Source organism: Carassius auratus, chromosome 14 (assembly GCF_003368295.1).
Source record: "Carassius auratus strain Wakin chromosome 14, ASM336829v1, whole genome shotgun sequence".
Taxonomy (NCBI): Eukaryota; Metazoa; Chordata; class Actinopteri; order Cypriniformes; family Cyprinidae; genus Carassius; species Carassius auratus.
Window position 1 is genome coordinate 14,065,958 of NC_039256.1, and position 26,919 is coordinate 14,092,876.

At 36.8% G+C, this 26,919-nt stretch overlaps 1 protein-coding gene across 1 annotated transcript in view; it reads left to right on the top strand.

Annotated features, from left to right (window-relative positions):
- The window catches only part of gfra3 (GDNF family receptor alpha 3), a 30,410-nt gene extending 11,195 nt beyond the window's left edge, over positions 1 to 19,215 (top strand). The window contains exons 3-8 of the mRNA XM_026280174.1: positions 1,898 to 1,990; positions 3,096 to 3,444; positions 6,193 to 6,302; positions 6,715 to 6,849; positions 8,768 to 8,898; positions 14,372 to 19,215. Coding sequence (XP_026135959.1) covers positions 1,898 to 1,990; positions 3,096 to 3,444; positions 6,193 to 6,302; positions 6,715 to 6,849; positions 8,768 to 8,898; positions 14,372 to 14,602 — 1,049 coding nt within the window. The 3' untranslated portion in view covers positions 14,603 to 19,215. The remainder of the gene's footprint in view (positions 1 to 1,897; positions 1,991 to 3,095; positions 3,445 to 6,192; positions 6,303 to 6,714; positions 6,850 to 8,767; positions 8,899 to 14,371) is intronic.
- Positions 19,216 to 26,919: the final 7,704 nt, after the last annotated feature.

Consider the following 26,919-nt stretch of genomic DNA (forward strand, 5'->3'; position numbering starts at 1 on the left):
AAGTTTCACGTTCGTGTGTTTGCTCATGAGCAAAAGAGATTACGGAGTTACTGGTGAATGACGTCCGGGGGATCGTCAAAGCACGGCTGCAAAATTAATTGATTCAGAGTCCATATTCCCACCCAATATGGCTTATTAATATTAAACCTTATGAAACAGGAAGATGGGTTCCCACAGCGACTCATCAAGAGCTGTTGTAAATGCTGACTAATCCCAGGCTTCTCCAGCAGCAAACTCGTCATGCGTCTGAGTGCAGCGCAGGGGCCAGAAGGGCCCAGCCTGATCAACAGTCTCAGAAATAAGTGCTTTTAACACACATCAACTGGAAATGTCAAGTGTTCTTCTCCTGCGTGCTGCAAATGAAAACCGTCAGCGGCGGAATACGCAAGGCACGTAATTGTGAATGTAGCACACTTGATGTGGCGCCTCCGTAGATTGAAATGTGGCGTGCGAAAAAGATGACAGGAAGGATTCTGCCTGTTTGCATTTGTTTGAAGAGTCTGTGTGTGCCTAGGTTTTGATATAACCGAAATTTCAGAAAATGTCCCCGAAAGAATATCACAACATGACAAAAAACAACTTTAGGGATGTTGGCACAAAAATAACAGGCCTGTGAAATGACAAAATGTGCATTTTAGAGTAAGGCTAAGAGTGTAGTAATTATAACGTGACTTTTTGAAGAAAATTTAGTGGTGTTTGCTGACAAATGTTTACAGTATTTGCTAATCTATTGCTAAGGCATCTGAAGTTATTGCTAGGTTGGATCTATGGCTTCGCTAAATCTCTGTGATATTCAGATCTGTACATATAGATGATGCAAGGCAGGTTTATTTATATAATTGTAGCACATTTCATACATAGTGGTAATTCATACAAATGAAAGAGAAAGATAAACGACACATTAAACTAAATTTAACACCATTTAAGAGTGAGAAAGGAAGGAAAAAAGGATAATAAAAAAGTTTAATTAAAAGATTCAAACAAATAAAAAAAATCATAAAGTAGTATAGTAAGAAGTACAATATAACAATCAAAAATAATAATAAAAGTTCAATTTAAAAATTAAAGTAAATGAAAATAATAAATCTACATAGTCATTATAAAGAGAAATAATATAAAAGACATACATTTAAAAAATCGACATTTTATAAATCATACATTGTAAAAATCTAAAATCAATAAATAAAATGTAAATCAATTATATGAAACAAGTATATCTAAATAAAATAATACATTAAATAAAAATAATAAAATAAATGTCAAATAAATAAAAACAAATAACAATATCTTAATAATAAAAATAATAATAAATAAGTCTGTCTAATAAAGTATGATCTAAAATTATTAAAAAGGAAAGAAAAAGAACATATTAATAAAATAATAATATGCTGTAATGAATGCCCCCCCCCCCCCAATGTACTGTAAGTGAATTATTTCCAATTACTATATCATTCATGTTTCTAGCAAAAATATAGATGTGTTAATACTTAATACTTTAATAGCTTAATACTTTAAATTCTCATACATTATCTTATTTAAAAAATATAATAATATGAACAGAAAGTCCCCACAAGAGAAAACCCTACAACACAAGCTTGTGTGTGTGTGTGTGTGTGTGTGTATTTGTGTCTTCTTGGCATGCAGCATCCCCAGGGTTGTGTGATACAAATAGACTGGTCTCTGTTTGAACTGTGTCTTGATCCAGACCCCTCAATCTGTGGACATTGACAGTTCAACACTGACCTCTTATTAAAATCTGTAAGACTGTGGATAATTAAAGAAATACCATATGAAATTTGATAATATGCTGTGCTGTTAATTAGGCGTAATGATAAGGTAATGGTGCAGTTTGGTGAGCTTAATTAGTCTCAGACGGTTGTGTGTGTTTGTATTGCAGGTTATGATGACATTGAGACGTCCCCATACGAAGACATTGAACTGGAACTTGTGAGAAATAGCGAAACATCAAAACTAGCCTCAATAGTTTCAGGTACTGCAGCCACATCAGTGATCCGACAAAACTAAATGTGTTTTCCTCCACAGCTGAATGCACTGTGATGACGTACAGAAGTGTATGCTTGTATGTTTGTGCTTGTCTTGCAGTTGTTTTTTCTACATTGAAAAAAGGTGTAGGTTTTACTTTATACATTTTTTTACTCAGAAATTGCTGGTAACTTTCACAAATAGTTACAAAGAAATGGCAAGTAACATTGAATGTAAGGAGAATTTTATTCAAAAGTAAATTAGAAATTGCTGAAAATGTTCTCAGTTTGTTTCTTCATCCGAACAGATTTGGAGAAATTGAGCATTGCATCACTTGCTCACCAATGGATCCCCTGCAGTGAATGGGTGCCGTCAGAATGACAGACCGAACAGCTGATTAAACATCACAATAATCCACACTCCTCCAGTCCATCAGTTAACATCTTGTGATGTGAAAAAGCTACGTTTTTGTAAAAAACAAAACATCAAGTTGTTTATTATTATCTTAAAACAGTTCTAAGTATAGTGGTGGATTTTGATGTTATAGGACAAAAGTTGATGAACGTTATTTTGGATTATGAATTTATGTTACCCGGAAATTACAGTTTAAAATTAAAACACCTTATGATGGATTAGTTTCTTACAGATGCTTTTCAAATCAAAATTTGAAATGCATTAAATGTTGAACTGGAGTTGTGTGGATTACTTGTGGATTATTCTGGTGTTTTTGTCAGCTGTTTGAACCCTCATTCTGACGGCACCCATTCACTGCAGAGGATCCATTGATGAGCAAGTGTATTGCTAAATATCTCTAAATCTGTTCCGATGAAGAAACAAACTCAACTACATCTTAGATAGCCTGAAGGTGAGGGAGTTTTCAGCAAATTTTTATTTTTGGGTGAACCATTTCTTTTGATTGTAAAATGTTGAAGTAGAAAAAATTAATTAATATTTTCTTGCAAAACATCCTTCGGTGAACTGTTTTATTTAAACCCCCCCCCCCATTTTTTTTACTGTGTGTGTGTGAAATCTAAAAGGTGTAACATACTGCTCTATACAGGCCCAGAAAGCATTTGGACATTTAATTCAAAGTGTTTTTTCCTCTTTCTCAGTGTCCTCCCTTCCTCTGACGGACCAGAACCAGTGTCTGAAAGCAGCTCAGGACTGTGGGTTGTACGAGAAGTGTGGTTCCCTGCGCTCTGAGTACGCCTTAGCTTGCACTAAGATCATACCTGGCACGAACCACTGTAACCGGCACAAATGTCACCGGGCCCTGCGGAGGTTCCTGGAGCGAGTTCCAGAGGAGTACAGCTTCGGTGTCTTATTTTGTCCCTGTTCGGATACTCTGTGCGGGGAGAGAAGGAGAAAAACCATTGTGCCCTCCTGTTCCTATGAGGAGCGAGACGGACAGCCCAACTGCCTCAATCTGGAGAGTTACTGCCTCAAAGACAACCTGTGCAGGTGAGACACATGTCTGTGAGCAGCTGGACACACTAAACATATCTGATTTGTGAATCAGCCATGTTTTCCCATCTGAGATTTTAAATCAATCTGCAACACCAGTTCACAAAACATATGTGAATCATACAGCAACATTACATTCAACAACTCAAAAAACGCATTAAACTAAACCATCAAGAGATTATAACAAAAAAGATTATAAATAAAAGTAACATTCAAATGTATGTTTGCTGCCTAGCATATATTAATAAATAAATAAATAAATAAATAAATAAATAAACTACATATGTTAGAATAATAGGTAAGAAATTATATGTATTTAATTGGATTTTATAAAACATGCATGAATCTTAGTTTTTTTGCATGTGAAAATGAAAATCATATTTCTGTTCATAGCTCATGGCTGCAACAAACTGAACTGGGACACATAACAACAAACACCTGTTCTGTAAAAAACAGGATGTAAATATCTGCTGAATCAATATTTTAAATTGGTTCTTTGAAATAACCAATTTGTGTAACTGATTGTGACATATTACACTCTCATCTGATGTTCTCAGCTTTGATAACAGCGCAGCATGATCATTTCCACCCTTCTTCTTGAAATACAAGACTTCCTTTTTATCTTCCTCTAGAAACAGATGTCTCTGGCAGTAATGCTTACCTAAGCATCATTAATAGCTCAGAACAAGCAGAGTTGGATGGAAGAAGGGACAACAGGTCGCATATTATATGATTAGACACATCTTGTATTTAAATAAGAATAAAAATGAGAAATGTTTGAAGAATGCAGACTATCCTTCAGTATGGACACATATGATCAGTGAAAGGCATTTTCTCAGAAGAGGCAGTAAGACAGATATAGGTTGTGGCAGTAATATATATATATATATATATATAAAATTACAAAATTAATAGTACAAAATAACATAAGATATAAAAAAACCTAATGATTTATTAAACTGCTAAATCCCTATTAATTAATTTTTTTTTGTGTTGTCAACCAAAGCTTTTAAATTTTTTTAAAATAAAGCTAAAATAAAATCTCTAAATATAAGATCAAATAGTTTAGGCAACTAAACTATTTTCTATCAAGAACACTTAAAGGGGGGGGGGTGAAATGCTCGTTTTCACTCAATATCCTGTTAATCTTGAGTACCTATAGAGTAGTACTGCATCCTTCATAACTCCAAAAAGTCTTTAGTTTTATTATATTTATAAGAGAAAGATAGTCTGTACCGATTTTTCCCGGAAAAACACGAGCGCCTAGAGGCGTGACGTGTGGGCGGAGCTAAAGAATCACGAGTGCGAGTAGACTTTTGAGTTGAGAGCATGTGGAAGCTGTGACACAGATCCAGAGGCTGAAATTTAACAAGAGCAGCATCAGCAAAGGCGGTATGCCATGTGGTATGTACTGAAACTGTATATATTTGCTTAGCGGTTTTGGAAAATGACTAAGTTCCACTTTATGTCGTCTTTTTTTTTTTTTTTTTTTAAGCTGTACATGTGGAAAGTGCAGTTTGATGACAACATCGCATGTTGTTTACTTGATGTGCTTACGTGCTGATAGCTAAGTTAACAACACAGAGATATTTGAAGCAGTTTTACTCACCGCATGTGGTTCCAACACTCAATCGTGACCCTTTTCCGTTGGGACTGCATTATCCTTAAGAAATAAACGATGTCCGAAATGCAGGGAACAAACAAAAACACTTGCACAACTCCGTTGATGCTCTGTAAATATAAACTCCATCCACTGGTCCCTTAATGCTGTTTCTCTTTTGGTAATCTGTGCAGGGTTGTCTTGCCCTGGCAACCAAAAACACACTTCTTTTGTGACATTTCGCGACGCTCTCGCTCTGATCAGTGAATGTCTGTTGTGCTCTCAGTGCTCTGCTATACGGGAGCGCGCGCTCTTCCGGCAGAAGAGCGCGCACTTAGGACCCATATAAGGAAATTCCGCTCCATCTAACGTCACACAGAGCCATACTCGAAAAAAAGTTTCCGAAACTTGTGACAAACCGGAAGAGGTTTTTTTGGAACAAAAATTCTCCTTCAAACGTACAACTTAATTTTTGAAACTTTGTCCATGTTTAGCATGGGAATCCAACTTTTTAACAGTGTAAAAAACTCAGTATGCATGAAATAGCATTTCACCCCCCCTTTAATAGAAAATATAAAAATAAAAATAAAAATATATTATAAAGCCAATTCAAAATATGAATTTATATTTATATTTTATATATATATATATCAATCAAAATTAAATTGTTCTAAAGTACCACTATTCTACAGCAGCACAAACAGATAAACCTTTCATAAACATTTTTTTATTTATGTATTTTTTTTTTGAAATATCATGTAAATGTTTAAAACCTAGTGCATTTTTAAAGACAAAGCAGAGGCCACAGTTGCATCAGCAGTTAAATGACGTGCATGCAACTGGTAAACAATGAACCAAATAAGGTAAACCAGTAAATAGGTTAGGACCATAAGGCATTCATTACATCACCTAATTAATATTCAAGAACAACACCGATAAAGTTTATAACACATCCCCCTTACTTTTCAAACCGTTCTGACGTCAATGACAAAAAAACATATGCATTCCACAGAACAAAAGCACATGGTATAAATCAGAAAAAAAAAACTGATTTGAGCAACTGATCATGCAATCTGTCAGAATCTGACATACACGTATGTTCTAATAATCCTGTGTCCGTGTTCAAATTTGTCTGGTCTTGTCAGGTCAAGATTGGCTGATTTCCAGCAGAACTGTCAGCCGTCTTCTTACTCTTCCTCCGGCTGTCTCCGGGAAAGTGGAGCCGTGTGCCTCAAGGCCTACGCCGGGCTCATCGGTGAGAAACCATCTCAGATGACCTTGAAAAATGGATGCAAGCTTAATGAAGAGTACAAAACGCACAAATCGATACGTCACTGCACAGTCTGTACTTAAAGAATATTACATTTTTAATGTCAAGCACTTCTGCGTCCTGCTGGAGTGAGTTCACTGAAACTGGAAACAGTGTTGGGAATGATTGGTCAGAGCAGTTTGGGTTCAACTTCATGCCATGGTTTTACTTTAACCCAGTGTGCCACTTATATTGAATTAAAAGGACAACCTGAGGCCACATAATTAAACTGGAAGGGGTGTGGATAGACTACACTGGTTGGAGATTCTCCCAGATGGGCTTGGGGCTAATTGGCATGGGATCTTTTCCTCTGGCTGTCTCTCATCCCCTCTTTTCTGCTCCTTCCCTCACTCTACAGGAACCATCATGACACCAAACTACGTGAGTAACAGCAGTACAGAGGTGTCACAGTGGTGTAATTGCGAAGGCAGCGGGAATCAGTGGCAAGACTGCCTGCGAATCCTGCACATGTTCAACAGCAACAACTGCCTGCGTGAGCATCCCAGAATATCATTTACACATCATCTTAATGTTTTTCAAGAAGAGTGTAAATATGGAACTGTTCTGACAGATTTGCTGTTTCTTACAGACCCCTTTAAAAGGTTTAACGTTCACACTTTTCTTTTGTGTATGACATATTTCGTATTGAAACAGGAAGTTGGCACAGGTCCTTGTAGAAGCTGCTCGAATTCTGCATTAATTTTGAGCAAAGGTGCTTTAAATTGATCAAAAGTGACAGTAAGGACATTTATAATGTCAACTACTTATATAATTTTAAATATTTTAAACAGCTTCCTCAAAAATATCAAGCAGCAACTGTTTTAAGATTGATAGTAATAAGAAATGTTTCTTGAGCAGTAAGTCAGCATATTAGAATGATTTCTGAAGGATAGTGTGACACTGTAAATTCAACTTATTTTGATTAAATATGACGAATAAATTGCATTTTAAAATATACTCAAATATAAAAGTTATTTTAAATTATTTCACAGTAACACTGTTTTTATTGTGTTGTTGAGCATAAAAGGCTTCTTTAAAAATGTTCCTCTGACCCCAAACTTTTAAACAGTGTGCATGTCTGCTCTAAAATATCAACACAATGCTTAAACTATGATATTTATTTCTCTGCAGTCAAGTTTTCAATATGAACTGAAGCATTTATCATCAAATTCAACAAAATGATCTGAGCTATGTATTTATTTACACCCCTGCACAGAAGATGATATCAATATTTCATCCATTTTATCAGACGACTGTACATGTTAAATGTGGGTATGGACTTTAAGTATATTTTGTCAACCTTCGGAGTAGACAAGCATAACAGACATGAACTAAAACCCACAAAATTTACATTTCTTAATTTTCTTGAGATGTATAATTGGTTTTAAAATGTTTATACTTTAGATCATTATCCTTTCTTATTTTGCAAATAGGACTTAAAGGGTTAGTTCACCCAAAAAATAAAATTAGCTTTTGTTTTACTCACCCTCGAAGCATCCTAAGTGTATATGACTTTCTTCTTTCAGACGAATCCAGTCGGAGTTACATAAAACATTTTCCTGGCTATTCCAAGTTATATCATTGCAGTCAGCAGGTGTTGCAGATGAACAGTCTACATGTCGTCAAATAAAGTGCGTGCAATCATAATAAAAAGTGCCGCAGACGGCACCGGGGGATGAATAAAGCCACCATGTAGCAAATCGCTTTGTTTTTGTAAGAAGATTTGTTATTTAAATGTAATAAAATCTTTGCTCTCACTTCCGTTATCTGTCATACGCAGATCCGTTCCAGTGGATGTCACAGCACTTAATATGTGCAGTGTTCCCGCCCTTGATATGTTAGTCTCGCGAGTTTGTTTATAGGAGCAAAAGAAGCAAGGTTTCCATACTTTAGCAAAGGAAAGCCTGTCTCCTCTTGGTTTATATCGAAAACCTTCAACATTTTTCTTTACTAATCTTCGGTTTGTACTTCTAATTCCTGACTGGCGTTTTGTTTTGATCCCTCTCATTCGTCACTTATAACACAATGCCGCACGTCTTACGTCATTCGCTGGAACTGCTTCAGTGTATGACAGTCAGCAGAAGTGAGAAAAAAGTGTTTATTACATTTGAAATATGGATATTTTTCTTACAAAAACACATGGATTATTCATCCCCCGGAGCCATCTGCGGCACTTTTTATTATGATTGCGTACTCTTTATTTGACGAATTGTGGACTCTTCAACTACAACACTTGATGACTACAACGATATAGCTTGGAATAGCCAGGATAATTTTAAAAATAACTCCGACCAGATTTTGTCTGAAAGAAGAAAGTCATATACACCTAGGATGCTTCGAGGGTGAGTAAAACACAAGGTAATCTTTAAGTAAATGAAGCCTTAAACTCACCCGGTTTCTTTATCTAACAGGTAATGCCATCGATAACATGGGAAGCTCCACCCCTCGCCCAGTAGAAGCCACGCCCCTTCCTCCTCCTCGCCCCTCCCCTCAGGTCCAGCGGGATGAGCTGAACGTCAACACCCTGCCTGAACCCAACGCAGTAAGCAGTGAACACTTTTTCTTAAAACAGCCACCACACAATCAAACTCCTCCAGCTGCAATGCTAACTCAACATAATTTACACAGAAGGACCATTTATAAAACTTTTGTATAATCAGGATAAACCTGATTCTTATTCCCGTCATAGCTTTGTGGTTAATTCTGGCCTTTGATACGTGAGATCTGCAAAAAGACGAGCCAAACAAACCCGCAGTCCTTGCGCTTTGAGCATACTGATGGATCCGAGAAGCGAACTGAGACGTTAATGTGCGGCTGATTGTGTCACTGCAGAAACACACGGTCACACACCGTCGCCCTGCAGTCGCTACAGTAAGCACAAAAACGCTTGTTCAGAAAACCCACCTCCTGCATTTAATTTGGTTTCCTGGATATGTCGTGGGATGCTTCTAAACATTCCCTGTTAATTTACTGTATTGATTCAACTGTGGTGCATATATTTTGGAACAAGATTAATTAATGCAAGTTCTTCTTGTTCTGTCTCTTTAGCATTGTTAAAAAAGACCCATTTATTAGATCTAATCAATAGGTCATGATGCTTTGAATTAAAGGTCCCACCTCTGACCTATATTCACATGACCTTATTAAAATGCCGGATTTTACTGGTTTTAATGGATATGTTCACTTGGTTTTCGTCTATACACAAAGATGGTAAATAAATGCCACATGCACCTAAAGGGATCAGTGTGGGGTCGGAAACTGCCACCTTCAATTCAATCAGAAATAATCACACAACCCACAGGCCCTCAAGAACACAATCATGGTAAGGAATTAAATCTATATCGATTTGCTCTTCCCTTTAGTCAGATTATATTGTGCTTTGGAATGAGGGTGTCAGCTTTATTTTTCTTTCATTATGGCCGGCCGCCAAACTTTAAATGACTCAAGGAGAATTAGTAGGCAGCGTCACTGAATCAGATCTTTAATTGTCCTCAATCTTGCGGTTGCCTTGGTTTTATGCTGTATCTGAAAGTGACCATATACTTTGTACAGCTTGAGATACGATTTCTTGAAACAGTGTTCAAGTGAAAAGTTATTAGCATATTATTTTGCAAAGACATTTAGTGATAGTAAGTTACCAGCCCAACCAGAACTGGGTAGATTACTTACAATCTGTAATCCATTACTGATACCAAATTACATGACACAATTTTTTTTTATTTGTTTACCTGTATGTCATGTGACCATAACCAATGCCAGAGAACCATGAACATACAAATGTGATACTTCATTATTAAAAATATTTATTTTAATATCTCAGGGATACTTTAAATAATATATTAGGTGTAAGAGGATTCAGATGACAAAAAAGTTAGTTTGTGCATTTCAATGTGTTTGTACGGAACCCCGCACATGGCATCCAGGAAAAAAATAGTAGGCTAAATCGTGCGCAGGATTTACTAATTAGTTCCCTTGATTTATAAACTGCACGCATGATTTATCAATTAGTTCCCTTGATTTATAAACTGTGCGCATGATTTATTAATTAGTTCCCTTAATTTATATATTGTGCGCAAGATTTACTAATTTACTATTTCGATTTACTAAATAGTAATCGTGTGCATGTTTTAGTACATCAAGGGAACGAATTAGTAAATTGTGCAAACAAATTTGTTTTTTCCTCCATGGCATGTGCAGAGCTCTATATGTTTGAAAGACAAACACTTTCCTAAATTATACATAGTAAAGTAATCATGTAATCCATAAAGTAACTGAAGTGTGATTATGAGTATTTTAAATTGTAATTTAATATAATTACAAGTACTTAATTTTTGAAGAATGATTACGTAATCCAGATAATATATTATAAGTTACTGACCAGCTCTGATCCCAACTAACCCGCCAACCAACTCAAATAAATAAATAAATCTTTATTTAGTGCAATTTAATAACTGAATACATAAAGTGATTTAACTTGAGTTCAATTAAATAATTAACCTGTAGAAGCCAACTGTTAACATTAGCCAGCCTTGGCCCTATAGACAAGCTATTAGCATTTGCATAATATCTGTGCCAAAGTCATTTCTTGACAAGCTTCAGTGAGTGTCACTATCCAAATAAATCAATGATATTTCTTGCAAAAAGCATTTTGTTGGCTACTTTCGAATGGTTGTCAACAAAGAAACATGCTTTTTGACAGCATAATGGTGTATTACTTAAGCTAACCTGCTAAACCCTGACCCCCATAGACAAGGTATTAGCATTGGTATAATAATCTGAGCCAGAGCCATTTCTTGATAGACAAATAGGCTAATAGAGATACAGGGAGTGACACCATCCAACAAAATTAGTTACTGTTGAAACATCTATTTTGCAGATTTCTTCCAAAAAGTGATTTTGTTAGCTACTTTTGAATGGATATCAATGCTTTTTGACAGCACAGTGGTGTAATGCTAAAGCTAACCGGCTAAACCCTGGCCCCCTGGTCATGTTTTTAGCATTAGCCATAGCATAATATCCAGCTGAAGTAATTTCTTGATAGCCGATCAGCTTTTAGCGCTTCGGGGAATGACACCATTCGTGATAGCAACACTTACTTGACTATGTATTGTAAAATGGATTGTATATTTGCTGCCCACATAAAAGAGAAGCAAATAATCCCTTGGCGTCCATAGGCATACAGACTTTATCAAGAAACGCTGCTCTGATCTGTGTGTCTTTGTGTTTGTATGTCCTCACTTTGGACCGCGTTCACATCCTCTGTTCTCAGAACACACAGACCACAGCATTCAGCTTAGAGATAATCTGGGCCTGCAGACAAAAAGGATTCAATTCAGTTTCTGCTGTCATTTATTTCTTTCCTAGACTCTCTCTCGCACTCGTGTTCTCCAGCAAATCTCTCCTCTCCAAATGTCCCTGTCTTTCCTGATCTGTCTCTCTTGATGTGCTTCTCACTTTCTTGGCCTGTCTCTCTCTCTCTCTCTCTGAACGGATTAGCTAAAGGTGTTTGCAAGCAGCGGTGTATCAGTCAAACTTCATTAATATTAATGTATTCGCACCCATCTGTCTGTCTCTCTAGCTAACTCTCTTCTTCTCTTTCTCCTTCTTTTATCGTTCGTTCCTAATCCCTCTCCCTCACAATCTCTCCGTCCCTCTCACCTGACAAAGGCTCATCAACATTTTGCTCCTACTTTTCTAAAACTGTAATTCTCAGGTGTTTCATTTATTTCTCATATGATTCATTTCTCATATCACTATTCTACTAATTTAGTCTCAGATATTTCTCATAAAACTCCATCTAACAAAGTTTAATATATATGAAATTGTTATTTTTATATTACATTATAAGGTGTTACATTTTGTTTTACTACCAAATTATATGTGATATCTTATTATTATTAATATTGAACTTACATTAGAAAAGTTTCTGTGACGTCTTGAAGAATATGATGCATGATGGGATACACTAAGCTGTGGATACCGCTCTGGAGCGATATTCGATATAGGGCACTGCGCTTTGGCATTTTTAAGATCTGGGCAGTCTTGGACACTTACTTCCTGTTATGCGCATGCACTCTAAAGTGGCCAAGACCGCAAGTGTGGGACAAGGCATGTTTCTCCTTTGTTTTTTATTTTGTCATTTGCAGTGCTTCATGGGATTGTAGTTCTTTTCCTCATTGAAGCTTTTATGTACACAGTCTTGTACCTTTGTCTTTTTATTTTAGCTTCAAATAAAAGTTTATAATGTTGTGATTCACCCCTTAGCTGGTTGGTTTTGTTTATATCTTATAACCAAACCAACCCAAGTTTATATCTTATAAGTTTTTGATCTAGTTAAACTAAAGTCATCAATCTAAACTAAATTAAAGTGAGAAATGTTGTCTTAATTAGTCTTTTTATTTACATTTTTGTTTAATTTAAGTTAATGTTTATTTTATTTCAAGTGAACATTTTTTTCCCTAGTTTTACTCTATTTTAAGTTAATTAATAATGCTGGAAGGCACTGTTGCACTTGGCTGAGCCAGTGCTAAGCTACAGTGCAATGGACTACATCATCTGACAAAACCAAAAATCAGGTCTCATTACATGATCATTTATGGATTAGAAGTTCTGTTTGTGTTTTTTTTCTGTTTTATTTAATTTTAATATCAAAAGGTTAGTGAGAAGCAATCTGGACACCAATCAGTCTGGACACTGGTTATGAATGGTGTCTCCTTTGAAGGCATCTTGAGCAAAACAGCTCAAGGGGGGAGGGGTGAAATGCTCGTTTTCACTCAATATCCTGTTAATCTTGAGTACATATAGAGTAGTACTGCATCCTTCATAACTCCAAAAAGTCTTTAGTTTTATTATATTCATAAGAGAAAGATAGTCTGTACCGATTTTTCCCGGAAAAACATGACCGGCTGGAGGCGTGACGTGTGGGCGGAGCTAAAGAATCACGAGCGCCAGTAGGCTTTTGAGTTGAGAGCGTTTGGAAGTTGTGACATTACTGTGAGGAAAAAAACCATCATCCAAAACAAACCATGGCTAACAGTCAGATTCAGCCGTTTTTATGTTCCAGAATCAGATCCTGAGGCTGAAACTGAACGAGAGCAGCAGCAGCAATGACTCGCTCCGAGCGGGACGCACTAACAAGGAGGCAGAGATATTTTAAGCAGTTTTACTCACCGGATGCGGTTCCAACACACGATCGTGACCCTTTTTCGTTGGGATTGCATCATCCTTAAAAAATCCGTCGTCAAACTGGGCCTTGTTTGTAAAACAAGCATCTACGAAATGCAGGGAACAAACACAAACACTTGCTCTTTAAAAATAAACTCCATCCACTGGTCCCTTAATGCTGTTTTTTTTTGGTAATCTGTGCAGGGTTGTCTTTCCCTGGCAACCAAAAACACACTCCTTTCGCGATGCTCTCGCTCTGATCAGTGAATGAGTGTTGTTCTCTCATTGCTCTGCTATACGGGAGTGCGCGCTCTTCCGGCAGACGTGCCCTTAGGACCCATATAAGGAAATTCCGCTCCATCTAAAGTCACACAGAGCCATACTCGAAAAAAACTTTCCGAAACTTGTGACAAACCGGAAGGAGTATTTTTGGAACAGAAATACTCCTTCAAATGTACAACTTAATTTTTGAAACTTTGTCCATGTTTAGCATGGGAATCCAACTCTTTAACAGTGTAAAAAACTCAGTATGCATGAAATAGCATTTCACCCCCCCTTTAACAAAGCACATACAAAAGACCTGAACCAGAAGCGACCGTGACCTGTTCTACAGAAGTTGCAAAAAACATTTTATTTCATATGTCAGAAACATCTTTCAAATTGGCAAGTTTTGCACTTAACATTGTATAAAGCAAATTTCTCTCACTGAGAGAGATGCTTTGCAGCACATGTGGGTTTGCTTTCACTTCATTTGACCAGAAGCATTAACTCAGCATTAGTGTTCTCAGAAGTCGTAAACTGACCAAGTGTGCATAACCCCGATTAAAGAGACATTTCTCTGTTTCCAAAAGGTGACTGAAAGTGAAGAAGATGTGGAGGAAGAAGAAGAGGAGGAGGAGGAGGAGGAAGAAGACCAAACCGAAGGAGGAGGAGGGTTCAACATCATCCCTCCGTTCTCAGATAAGGCGACAGTCACTAACCTGGGCTCTGAGGCTGGAAGAGTCCACAGCTGGGCCTCCACCCTCTCCATCCCTCACTTCCTACTCGCGGTCCTATTGCTGATTGCTCTCAGCTGGGGGTAGAAACCCTCACTCACAAACACACACCTACACACACTCTTACACAAAACACGCAAACACACTTCCTCCTAAAGTACTCGCTCACATCCAGACTCTACCATCGAGGGACGACAAGAACGACAGATCGAAGTGCGAAACGAGCGGACAACTGTTCTATCCCTCTTTCCTTCTTTCATTCATTCATTTTCTCCTTCTCGGGAAGAGGGTCTGCTATAGATATAGATGCTTATTCATTAGGGAATCGCTTCCTGAACGGGATTCCCTGCCTGAATCATTTGAATCACACAGAAGACTCACGACTCCTCGGACTGACAGTAGCCGATGGTGAACGAATGATCATGCCATGTATCTATCTATTGTATAATGTCAATGTGCTTCAGAAAAGCGAGTTAAACCAGGAAAGCGTTGGCTTTCCTTGGGTTTGGAAAACCCGCCGTGTTTATTGTCGCTGATCATGTCGTTGTATGAAATGAGACAAAATGTATGTGTTTGTAAGTATGTGATTCGCTTGACACGAGAGCAAAAAACATGTCGAGCACGATTTTCGAATCTACCCATTTCTCACGCCTCCATGTCTCTGGAATCAGGCCGCACACCTAATCACACACACACGCCTCTGCCCCGCTGCGGAGCCCATCGCGCAGATGCAAGCCGTTTCCATTTATTGCTCTATCTGCGATGTGCTTTCATTTTTTGACTCAGCACAGACTGTGCACTCTAACCAGGGGCATAAATAAAAAACACGTCCGCGAACAGAAAAAAAACATGAGTAATAAAGGCGAAAATAAAGAAATAAACACACTAAATAAATAAATATACCCCCGCACAGCAGGTGTCGGAGTCCGGTCTGGGTTTAGAACCCGAGGGGAAGAAACAGGAAGTCATTTTCCACCCGCCTGTCGCCTGGTACCTCTCCCTGTGCCTGTTGTTTTACTTTCACAGAGATAATGGCTTACAACACAAACTGTTTATCTTGTTGTGTGTTCACGGGGACGAATGACTCGTGATGGGAACGAAATAGAAAAAAGAGATCAAGGGAGGGAACAGACGGAGACAGGGAGAGACTCAAACCCTCCAGCGAAGAGAAAAAACATACAGTCTAGAATCACATGCCTTTTCTGTTTCTTATAAATCTTTTGCTGACACCGATGCTTTTTTCTCAATCTCGTTTCGTTTCCTCGCTCCCGTGCATGTCCATCCGTGGAAGTGAGAGAGAGAGAACATGGGTGCACTTGTAGTGGATTGGATCAAGAACTTACTTCTCGACCGTTGAAGGAGTATGTTCAGTAGGTCTGTAGCATGAATACAAGATTTGGGGAGAATTGCAGAATTGTATTCCCCTTGGACCGCAAGTGGCAGCCCATTGTAAAGTCTGTTCAAAAATATGACACATCATCACAATATTATCTACATAATCAAAATAGCCTTTAATCGCGATTAATCACTTGACAGCACTAATAATGTAATTTCTGTAACTTTTCAGTTGCTAAGAATTTTGTCTGGAAACAATTCAAAACAATTCTCTCTCTCTTTAAACTTTTAAAGGTTACTGTGATATGATATTTGGTAACACTTTCCTTAATGCCTTTATGTATAATGCATTATAAAGCCAGTTTTAATGCATTCATTATGTATTGTACAATCTCTTGAATAATTGTATCCATAGTTAATACATTATAACACTTTTTAATTGGTTATAATGATTACCCTTTATATACACATTATAACTTTTAATAACCTTTTATAATGCATTACACATAAAGGTGTTAAGTAAAGTGTTAACCAATTCTTTGACGAATAGATACAGAATAGAACAGAAACAGGATATTTTTTTTTTTTTTACTGACAAACAAGTTCAAAAGACTAATTAAAAACTTATTTAAAAATCATCAAATAATCATTGAAACAAGATAAATCAACACAGCATAAGACTTATGCAAAAAACACAAATGTATTTTGTCTTACTGCATTAGTAGAATTTTTAGTTTTAAGAAAAATACTCACAGTAAAAATACATCGCATTTAATATCTAATGAAGTGCTAATGTAAGTAAATGAATCTTGTTGTAGGGATATTCAAATATTTTTCTGATAAGTAAAAAACTGATTCAGTCTCCATCTACTTCCTTCCAGATGGGTTTTTAGAGCATGAGTGCCACTGAACACATTCACCTCCCTCCTCCTCCTCCTCCTCCTCCTCCTCTTCTCTGGAAGAAATTAAAGCTTAGCTAAAGTGCCCATATCTCATCTGGCATTCTCAAGAAGCACCTTTGATTACACCGACATGACTTAACAATCAGATTCAGAACTGATCTATTATGCGGAGGAACACTGAGGGGTGCGCTCTGATTGAACAGACGTCGTGCTCCTCAACGTTTTCTTCTCCGTGGCAAGGTCAGTGAGCCACGCAACGCGCCCGCTCAATCAGTAGGGTTAATTAAGAGAAGAAACGAGAGCGCCTTTGGATTGATGCGCCTGTCGAAATAGCGGGCAGCCTTTATGATGGCTGTTGTTATTTTTTAATTGTTATCGGGGGCCAGTGTCGTCCGCCCAGCCATAACAGAGGGAGGCAGAGAATGAGTGACATTGGAGGAGGAGAGTAAAAGCATGGGTGTCAGTGATTCTCATTACAATATTTAAAAAAAAATAAACAAATAAACCATGCGTTAAATAAATGCACATTGCAGAAAAGTTTTGGGAGGCATAGACAGAAGAGAAGTATTAGCTCTGTTCTGAGACCTAGCGAGCTTCCTACTTAGTGTTTGAAGGCTACTGAAATGCAATAAGATACAACACCTTGTTTTGGTCAAATTTTAAAGTAGGCCTACACTTTCACACAATGTTGATTATAAATATTTTTACTCTTAAAAACTGATAAAAACAGTTCAATCTAATTAAAGAATGACTATCTTACCTAATTATTCTGTATATGCTGCAAAAATGATTTCTTAATGAGTTTTTAATTAGTCTTTTTTAACTTGCTTATCCATAAAAATATTTAAAAATCCTTCCGGGAAAACTACATAAGACATTAAAACTTACATTTATTTTTAATGAGTATTAAAGAGTTTTAAATCATTTATGTTTTAAAAAATAAATAAATCTGCTAGTGCATCATACACTTGTATTATCGGAAATCATATACTAATATCTTATGCAGTGTTGTCTCTCAAGTGATGTTATCTGGTTCAAGGATGTTTGGAAATTGTAACTGGAGCACAAGACAAAAACTAAATCAAACGAATTACTGTGCATACACTGTAAAACATCGTAGAGAATGTTTAATTATTCTACATATTTTCTGCTGATTTTCAAGTAATCTTGTTTCAAGGATTCTATGAGTCTAACTTTTCCCCCACAATTATTATTTTTTGACTTGCGTTTTAGTGAAATATTTGTCAAACCCTTAAAATATTTACCTGAGCAACATCACATAAGATATAAAAACTTGAATGTAATATTAGAGTATTTTGTCTGTTCATTAACTCTCCCAGTGCAGCAAGACATAATACACTCCAGTTCTCAAAAAAACAAAAAACAAACTAAAACTAACAAACAATGCTGTGTTGCTTCTCAAGTAATTTAATCTTGTTTCAAGGATTTTTATATATTTTAACTGTAAAACAAAACTGTATTTAATGTGTATTGGCATATCATCCTGTTAGCTTAGCAGCACGCTAATATCAAACTCAAAATAGTAAGTCAAGTTTTCATGCTTGTAGCACAACTTCTCTAATAAATCTGGTTAACCAGCATAATCTTGTCTGGGTAAGCTAGCTGATCCACCAGGGAACACCCGTGTCGTGAACCAGCGTTCAAAACATGCCCAGTTCTGGGACAGAGCTAGAGAGACGGATCCCACACTAAATTAACCATAACAGTTCTGTTGTTTGCTTGCGTGTGCCGCATTACAACCACGACTTGGCCCATACACAGATTTGCTTCATATGAGTCTTACATTTCCTCCGCATCCATCTGCGCCTGTGTAAACAAGAGAAACCTGCCACAGCGAAGGCTCTGCGCCGAGCGCTAGATTGCGGGGAGCAAGGACAGGAAAAGAGATAAACACACAATAAGGGATAAAGGGATGGAGAAAGTGGAGGAGAGAGAGCGAGAGTATGGGTTAGAGAAAAAAGCACCCCGGCGAGAGAGCTGCGAGCGTGATTGAGAGAGAAAGAGAGGAGCGGGAAGATTGCAGTAGAGAGAGAGAGAGGAGTTTACCCTGTAGGCTCATAGCTTTATTATTATAGTATGCGGACACTGATTTATTTGGCGGCTGCAGGCACCCGTACTGAAACTCATTTCAGTTGTACTGATCTTGATTCGCTCTCTCTGTCTCTCTCTCTTTCTCTCTCTCTCCTCTGGCTGTGCATTGTGAGCCCACTGGACTGTCCCACTGTTTGTCACCCCACAATGCATCATCAATTGCATGAAAATAATCACCACTGCTAATGATGTTCTAATGAAGATACCCAAAATAGTCTGTATTTAATCTTCTTTTATGGAGTGCACTTACGTTTTTTTTTCCACAGCACTGTATTTTCACTTTTAATGATGGCTTGACAGATTTATTTTGTCTTGTTTTGTAGTTCATTTTAATGAAACTCTCAACAATGAGCACTCTAGTCTTCTTAAACATTGCAGGCCCACGTGAAATCAGTGACTGGTTGCACAGGGATTGCGTAAATTGCTTTCAAACAGGTCGGCCGGAGACTAACAAAAAAAGCAATGATTTGAATGGGCAATCTTCAAATTTGCTTACGTATTGTTTTCTCTGTATATTCAGGTGAAACAGGAATGTATTTCAACATTGAAACAGCATTAAACTAAATTGTAGGTGAGTATCTATCCAACTCCAAATTTAAAGGTGCAGTCACACTTTAGGCTTTAATTGTGCTAATTAAGTATATGATTTGCTAAATCAGTTATTCTCTTTTGAAAATGTGCGTTCTGGGCCAGAATGTCGGTCTTTGTTTTGGTTTGTTAAACCCGACCACTGCCAGTTTACCCAAATGTATTTCGGCACTCCGGGTTGCCAGTTGGTGTAAAACACAGCGTCATGGTCAAGTGCGCTCGTTCCTGTTTGTGTAGTCAATCTGGCAACCTGCATGTGCGTCAAGTGTGAGAACGAGGGGTCAGTGGAAAAAAACCCTCTCCAATATTTTGAATTTGGACTGCAATACCTAGTTCAAACACTCGGTGTCAATCCTACATACAGTACCTTTAAACTACTATTTTATCACGATGCAGCTGTATTCTTTGTATTGAGATATGAGGTCAATAATGTTACATTTACATTTATCTGTATTGATTTACAAAGCAAAAAAGGATTTTCTAACCAAGTATTTTTTTGTCTTGTACTTTGGTAAATATCTAAACATTCTTAGATGAAGATTATACAAAATTATATAAGATATAAAGAGCAGTTTTCTGAATAAATGATCAAAATTAAAACACTTCACTTTGAATTAAGTTCTTTTTCACCCTATTGATTTTTTAAGTATAAACTCACTTCATTTTGATAAATATCTCAGAAAACAAGATTTTATACCTTAATTAACTTTGCTTCTCAAGTAAATGTATCTTAATTTAAGAATGTTTAGATATTTGTACTGTAAAACCAGTTAAAAATACTCATAAAAATCATTCTTTGTGGTGTAGCAGACGGTTTTAACCAGAGCGTCTCACAAATGAGGAATACAAAACAAGTAAACCATACATTTTTGGTGAAAAATCTTTTCACTTCACAAATTTGCAGGTCAGAGTTGACTAAATATGAGTTTTGTAATGGCAGAATCAACTAATCAACAAAGAATCAATGTTGAATAGAAGCGATTGGTGTAGCTTGACAACAACCTCACACATTTTACCATGCTTTTACCTCCAATCCAGTGCAGAAACGTGCGCTGATTCTGTCCGGCCTGATTATTTTCCTGAATGATGATTGTGTCAGTCATAACCCAGAATCATGCAGCCAGCCAATCAGAGCTCCCTCATTACTGCACATGCTCAGTCATGCTTAACGCTTCATGTGAAACTTCATGAACATTAAGGAACTGAAGTGGGAAGACACTTAAATAGCACACAAGATTAAGTTTGAAATAGTCATTATACTTGAAATACTTGCCATTCGGTGACTGGTTGAGTGGAGTTGTGGCGTGTGCTGTGGTTCGAGCATGTCTCTCTGTGCCATGTTGGACTTGCCTTTAACAAACCCCCTCCACACAAAGACACCTGAACCCTTCCTCGACCACTGCCCTCTGGGTCACTTTTCAGACCTGTTTAACTGTGCTGGTTCTTTCCTCTGCTCATCTTCTGTTAATGTGCCCTGTTTCCTATCAGGTGTAAAAATTAGAATTCACTGTTTCTGTGACCCATGATAATGTACCATCTCAAATAAAAGAAAGAAAACAAATCAACCGTGCTTGTCTAGATGTCATCTTCTCTGCCTGCGGTAGCTGAAAGACGCAGCGCGTGTCAGCATGAACACGCAAAAATGAGATTAAATGGAGCTCAAACTGAGACCTTTGCATAAGTCTGCTGTTCTCAGGGGTTTCTCTGGAGAAAAAAAACCTCAGCTATCTCACATGTGTCTCCACATGAAGTCTGCAATCAAAACAGATTCAACGCCAGCTCAAACGTTGCTCATTAAACTCTGTTCAAATGATCATATTCAAATGATATCCTTAGACTACTGTTTTTAAAAGTCTGTCATGCTCAAAAATACAGTAAAAACAGCAACATTGTGAAATATAATTACAATTTAAAAGAATAGTTTTGTATTCTATTATAAATTATGACATGAGCTACTTAATATTTTTGTGCAAACCATGATTCATGATACTTTGATGAATAGAAAATTCAAAAGAACAGCAGTGATTTTTAAAAATATATGGTAACATTATAAATGTCTGTACAGTCAAATGAATGCATTCTTTCTGAATCGTAGTATCTTTTTCTTCTAAATAAAATACATCCTGCAAAACAGTATAGTGTATATCACTCATGAATGATTTTGCTTGCAAAGGCAATCTGACATACTGTAACATGTTTACAATAAGTGACAGAAGAAAGAAAGTCATTCTGGTTTGAGTAAATGATGACAGAATTTTAATTTTTAGTGAACTTTCCGTTTTAATTGTGATCTGGGTGTGTGTTTAATGTTTTGCATATATTATCAGTGATTCATACTGGCTCTGAAGTGAGTTTGTGCCGTCGGTGACCTCCCCTGGGGCGTGTCATTGTTCTAATTGCATCTGGGTTAATCAGAGCATCATCACCTCTGATAAAGGCAGCCGAGGTGCTGGTGGAGTCTCTCCGGCATATGGAAGCCGCTGAGAAAGCGTTTATTTATTAATCAGATTTCTCTGTGTCCCACTGAGTTTAATCACACAGTCTGCGATCTCTGACTTTCCCCTCCCAGAATACATCTCTGTTAGCACAGGCATACGTGAACACTGCCCTCCGACGAGAACTACAGATCATAATTCTTCAAAGAGACATCAACTTTTACACCAGGGAATGTTTGGGTTTTGTGTTTGTGAGGATTTGTTTCTGCCCACAGCCGCCCTCCTCTGCTTCTCGTTGTTTCGCTCCATAATTGTGCGACGTCTCTTTCTCTGGCCAGAAGGCAGGCTTGATAGTTTTATCATTTAATAAGGCAATCGACTACATCAGTCAGACTCTCTCTCTCTCTGTTTTTCTTTAAAGAGATCCACAAATGAAAACACTGTCATTAACTACTCAACCTCACGTCTGACTTACTTTCTTCCATGGAAAACATATGGGGAACTTTTTAAGAATACACTGATGAATAATTTCAGTGTAACTTCATTGATTAAAGTAACATGAAAGCAGTCCATGAGAAGCTTTCAGGCCTGTCATCAAAGTTTTATTTTAGTATTATTTACAGCTTTTTGAATTTTGTTCTATTTTTCAGTTTTTGTTGTCATTGTTACATTTAGTTTTTAGATTTCATTTTTATTTTTAATTTGATTTGATTATAATTACTTTTAGTTTTGGTTTTAAATATTACTATTTGGGTTATTATGTATGTATATGTATTTATATATATATATATATATATATATATATATATATATATATATATATATATATATATATATATATATATATATATATATATATATATATATATATACACACACACACACACACAATCACACTTTATTAAAATTGACATTTTTTTATAGTTTGTTTTAAATAATATCTGTGGAAGTCGTATGATAGCTTTGTGTGAGGAACAGTCATTATTCACTGAAAGTCATTAGAGTTTTGTGAATAAATCATTCTTTTAGGTCAGATTTTTAATGAATCGATTGATCCAGTTCACACACAAAAAAAGAACTGATCCAGTCCTTAATTGCCATTAATAGCTTACCGGAGGTGAGATTAATGAATAATGACTTTAATTTCAGTTTGTTCCTCACACAAAGTTATCGTACGACTTCAGTAGACCTGAAACAGAGTGCACAAGTCGAGACTATTTTTTATGGGGCTTTTGCCATTTTGAAGCTTGAAAGATTCAGTCCCCATTCATTGTGACTCAAAAGAACGACCATTACATCATTCAAAAAATTTCCAGGAAATAATGGAAGTCATACAAGTTTGGAACAGCTTGAGGGTGAGTAAATGATGACAGAGTTTTCATCTTTGGCTGAACTATTCCTGTGTAAACATTGGGATGATTCAGTACTGAGATTCCTGCTGTAACCAGCCAGGTTCCCCGGGGAAGCTTTATTCTACTTCACTCCATCTACAGTCAATTAGAAATGGAGAAATGGAGGAGGGAGGTAGAGATGGAGAACACAAGGAGACAATGTAAAGCTTTTAATCTGTTAATGGAGGGATGGTCTGATTCATTTAATAGCTTAAGCACAGACAATGTTTGGGTTTGTATTAAACATTCATGTGGCTAATGCTGCAGAAGACAATAGTGCAAACTTGACATTAGTTGTATCAATTTGGACTTCAGACTGCAGGCTGATTCACTTTTAGATCCACAACGCAGGGCCCTGGGCCCCTTTAATGCTAGCCTGCATACATTAAACCAGTTATATAATGAATTAACTTTGCTGACTAACCTCTGCTCAAGTTTACTGTGAAACTGACCTATGACTGCTCACATTAGGGTTGGGTCAGATTTACAATTAAGTATTTGTTTTTTCAATTCAGAAGTGTGAATTAGATTTTAATTAACTACATTTCAATGGAAATACAAATTAAATTAAAATTAATTACATGTAATGCATTTTGGGAAATGAAATGTTCATCCACCAAAGACCACAAGAGTTAAATTATTAGGAAATATATGGTTCAAAAGTCTGGGGTCGGTATGACCTTTTTTTAGGATCATACCGCAGTCTTCAGTGTCATATGATCCAGAAACATTTCTTATTTGGAATTTTATTTTTATTTTTGCTACTTAATATTACTTTTTCAAGAAGAAAAAATAGCTCAACATCATAAATGTCTGTATTGTCACTTTTGATCAATGAATGATGTCTCACGCTTATATCCGGTCGCTTCACTCATTCACAGTTTACCCAGCAATCACAGCACACATTCCTTAGCCAACCGAATCTGACTTTATGTTAATAAATCAGGTTTTCAACTAGATTCGACACTCACTTTTGCATGACACAAACTTTTCTGTTACACTGAAAAAAAAGTCAATTTTCCCCTCAAGTCCACTTAATAACCCACAAAAATATCTCATTATTCTTCTTGAATATGTGATTTTATTCAATTTTTTCCCCGAGGACGTCGTCTTCACAAATGAATATTTTTAGAAAATGCTGAAACTGGAACAGCGGCACTGATACAGAAATGACTTGCTGACAAATTGGCACAGGCTTATGTAAGAAATTGACTTACATGCATTAGTTCCACGTCTATCAGAATCCTTCAGGGTCAAAAGGTCAAGCAGATTCTCATAAAACTAGCGCAGAAGTAATGCATTTACCTGTTTCAGGTGGAGGTCTCAGATGTTAGTGCTTACAGTAGAATTTTTTCATTGCTTTTTTTCACAAAATTAGCGTCCACATATCACATTTTTCGCGAGCTATCACATTAACCAAAGCTCTGCGAAATGTATCCGTTATCGCAAGCAAGGCTTTACCTTCTGCATCATGGCTTTGGTCTCAAGTGGTGGCCGTCTCTTGGGCAGAGGATTATGGGGTGGGAAGAAGCTCGGGATTGTTGAGTCATGCTTTTTGAGAGCAGGGCTGGAGGTGGCCGTGCATCTCCATGGCTCATAGATTTGAGTACACTGATAGGTTGTCACAGGAAACACAGAACACTGCACTGCAGAGAGAGAGAGAGAGAGAGAGAGAGAGAGAGAGAGAGAGAGAGAGAGATAGAGTTACGTTATCAATACTGTCTACTGAAGCGTGTCATAATGTGCTCTTTTAATGGTACTTTCTGTATTAAAACCCTTAATTGAATCACACACAATGAAAATGATCCAGAATTTTCCCTCTGACAGGGGTCAAAGTGAGCCATTTCACAGAACACAATGAGAACAAAGAAATACTGTGTCATATACTGATCGACCTGTAGTCACAGACCGAATCCATTTGTCTTTTGTCATTCTAGTTCTGTATAACCTGGTTCATTCGGGGCTGTTAGGTTTCTGTAGCGCTGTGTGAATTGGCCACAGACAGCATAAAGGTGAGATCACACCAAGGACAATAACTATAACATTAACAATAAAGTTGAAATCACTCTAATTCTATGAGAATATAGTAGATTTCACGCCAACTATGATGATAATGACACAGAGGAACAATATCGTTGGAATCTCAGAGCATTTTTTTTTCCAGCTAATACAAAATAAAAACACTGACAGTCAATCTGAATCCATGCAAACTTTAAAAGCGCTTGAGATGACAAAACATATAATAAACAATGTTATCAAGCATTGGTGTGAACGCTAATATAGATATTGTTAAAGTTTTCTTTACAGTTATGGTTTTTGGTGTGAACATGTCTTAAAGGTTTATTCATACTGACTTCAGCTATCTCGACTACACTATCTCCATACAAGATAAAATGAGCACAATTTTTTGTGTGTATTCAGATTTAAGGTGTTTTTTGAAAAGTGAAATATGAAAAGCAACAAACAAGGAGAAACAGAAGTACATTTTACAATTTTAAAACAAATGTACTATAATATAATTAAAATTATGCCTCTCTCTTTATGTGTGTGTGCAATGGTGAAATGTAAAATGCAGATTTAATGAATAATAAGTAAATATAATACACATATAATAACTATAATAATATAGTATTTATATATTTTTTTACCTATTATGGTGTGAAATAGCCCTTTATTTTTCTTTGTTCATGTCATAGCTTAGTTAAATGAAAATGGGAATGAATTGCTTGCTCTAGTTATATATACATCTCCAAGAGCTGAACCAACATTAAAAATAAAAATGATTTCCAAGACACCATTATTTGTTGTATTAATTAGAGATGTGATGCAAGCTAGGAAACATGATTGGAGGTCTCATCCTTTTCCCGTACAAACCTATACTCAGATGACAATAGCATAGCTGAGATGCTTTAGAGAGACTGTGGTTCAGCCCAGTGCAGCCTGTGAGAGGTTTGCTCTGTGAAGATCCCCGCTGGTGTCCAGAGTGCCAGGCATCATTCCAGAACATCTTTATTTCATTACAGCAGTAGCTCAGCAGTCGGTCTGTGTCTCTCGAAGGCTCCATCTGTTTCTGCTGCTCTTCCTACATCTGATTAAGAGACAGCACAACATCAATAGTCTGGATTCAGATCTAGTTTGACTGTTCTGCAATGGCTTTGCCAAAGCAATGGAATTTCTTAGTGCATAACACTGCCAATTAAATGTTGATAAATAAAACAAACAAACAGCAAATATAGACCAATTATAGTCACCAGAAAACACTGAAAAAAAATCAAAGTACCAGCATCGCAGTAACCCTAGTAACCACAGCAACAGTGTTCACTCTGAGAGGCAGGATACATAAGCAAAAGTTTGAAGTGTGCACTGGTCTTTTATTTCCATGCACTTTCAAACGAATGAAGAATGGAGCTTTCAGGATTCAAAATATATGCAAAATCACCAAAAACAATCAACTGCTTAATTATCAGAACTATCTTACTATCAAGATATTTTTTACTTGGGAAGTGCCTTAAGATCTTAAATCTTGTTTTCTGAAAAATGCATGAAAATGAAGTGGGTTTGTGCTTAAAAAAAAAATTCTGCCTGAGGGGTAAGAAAAATAAACTTAATTCAAAGGGAAGACTAGGTTTATTTTTCTAAGC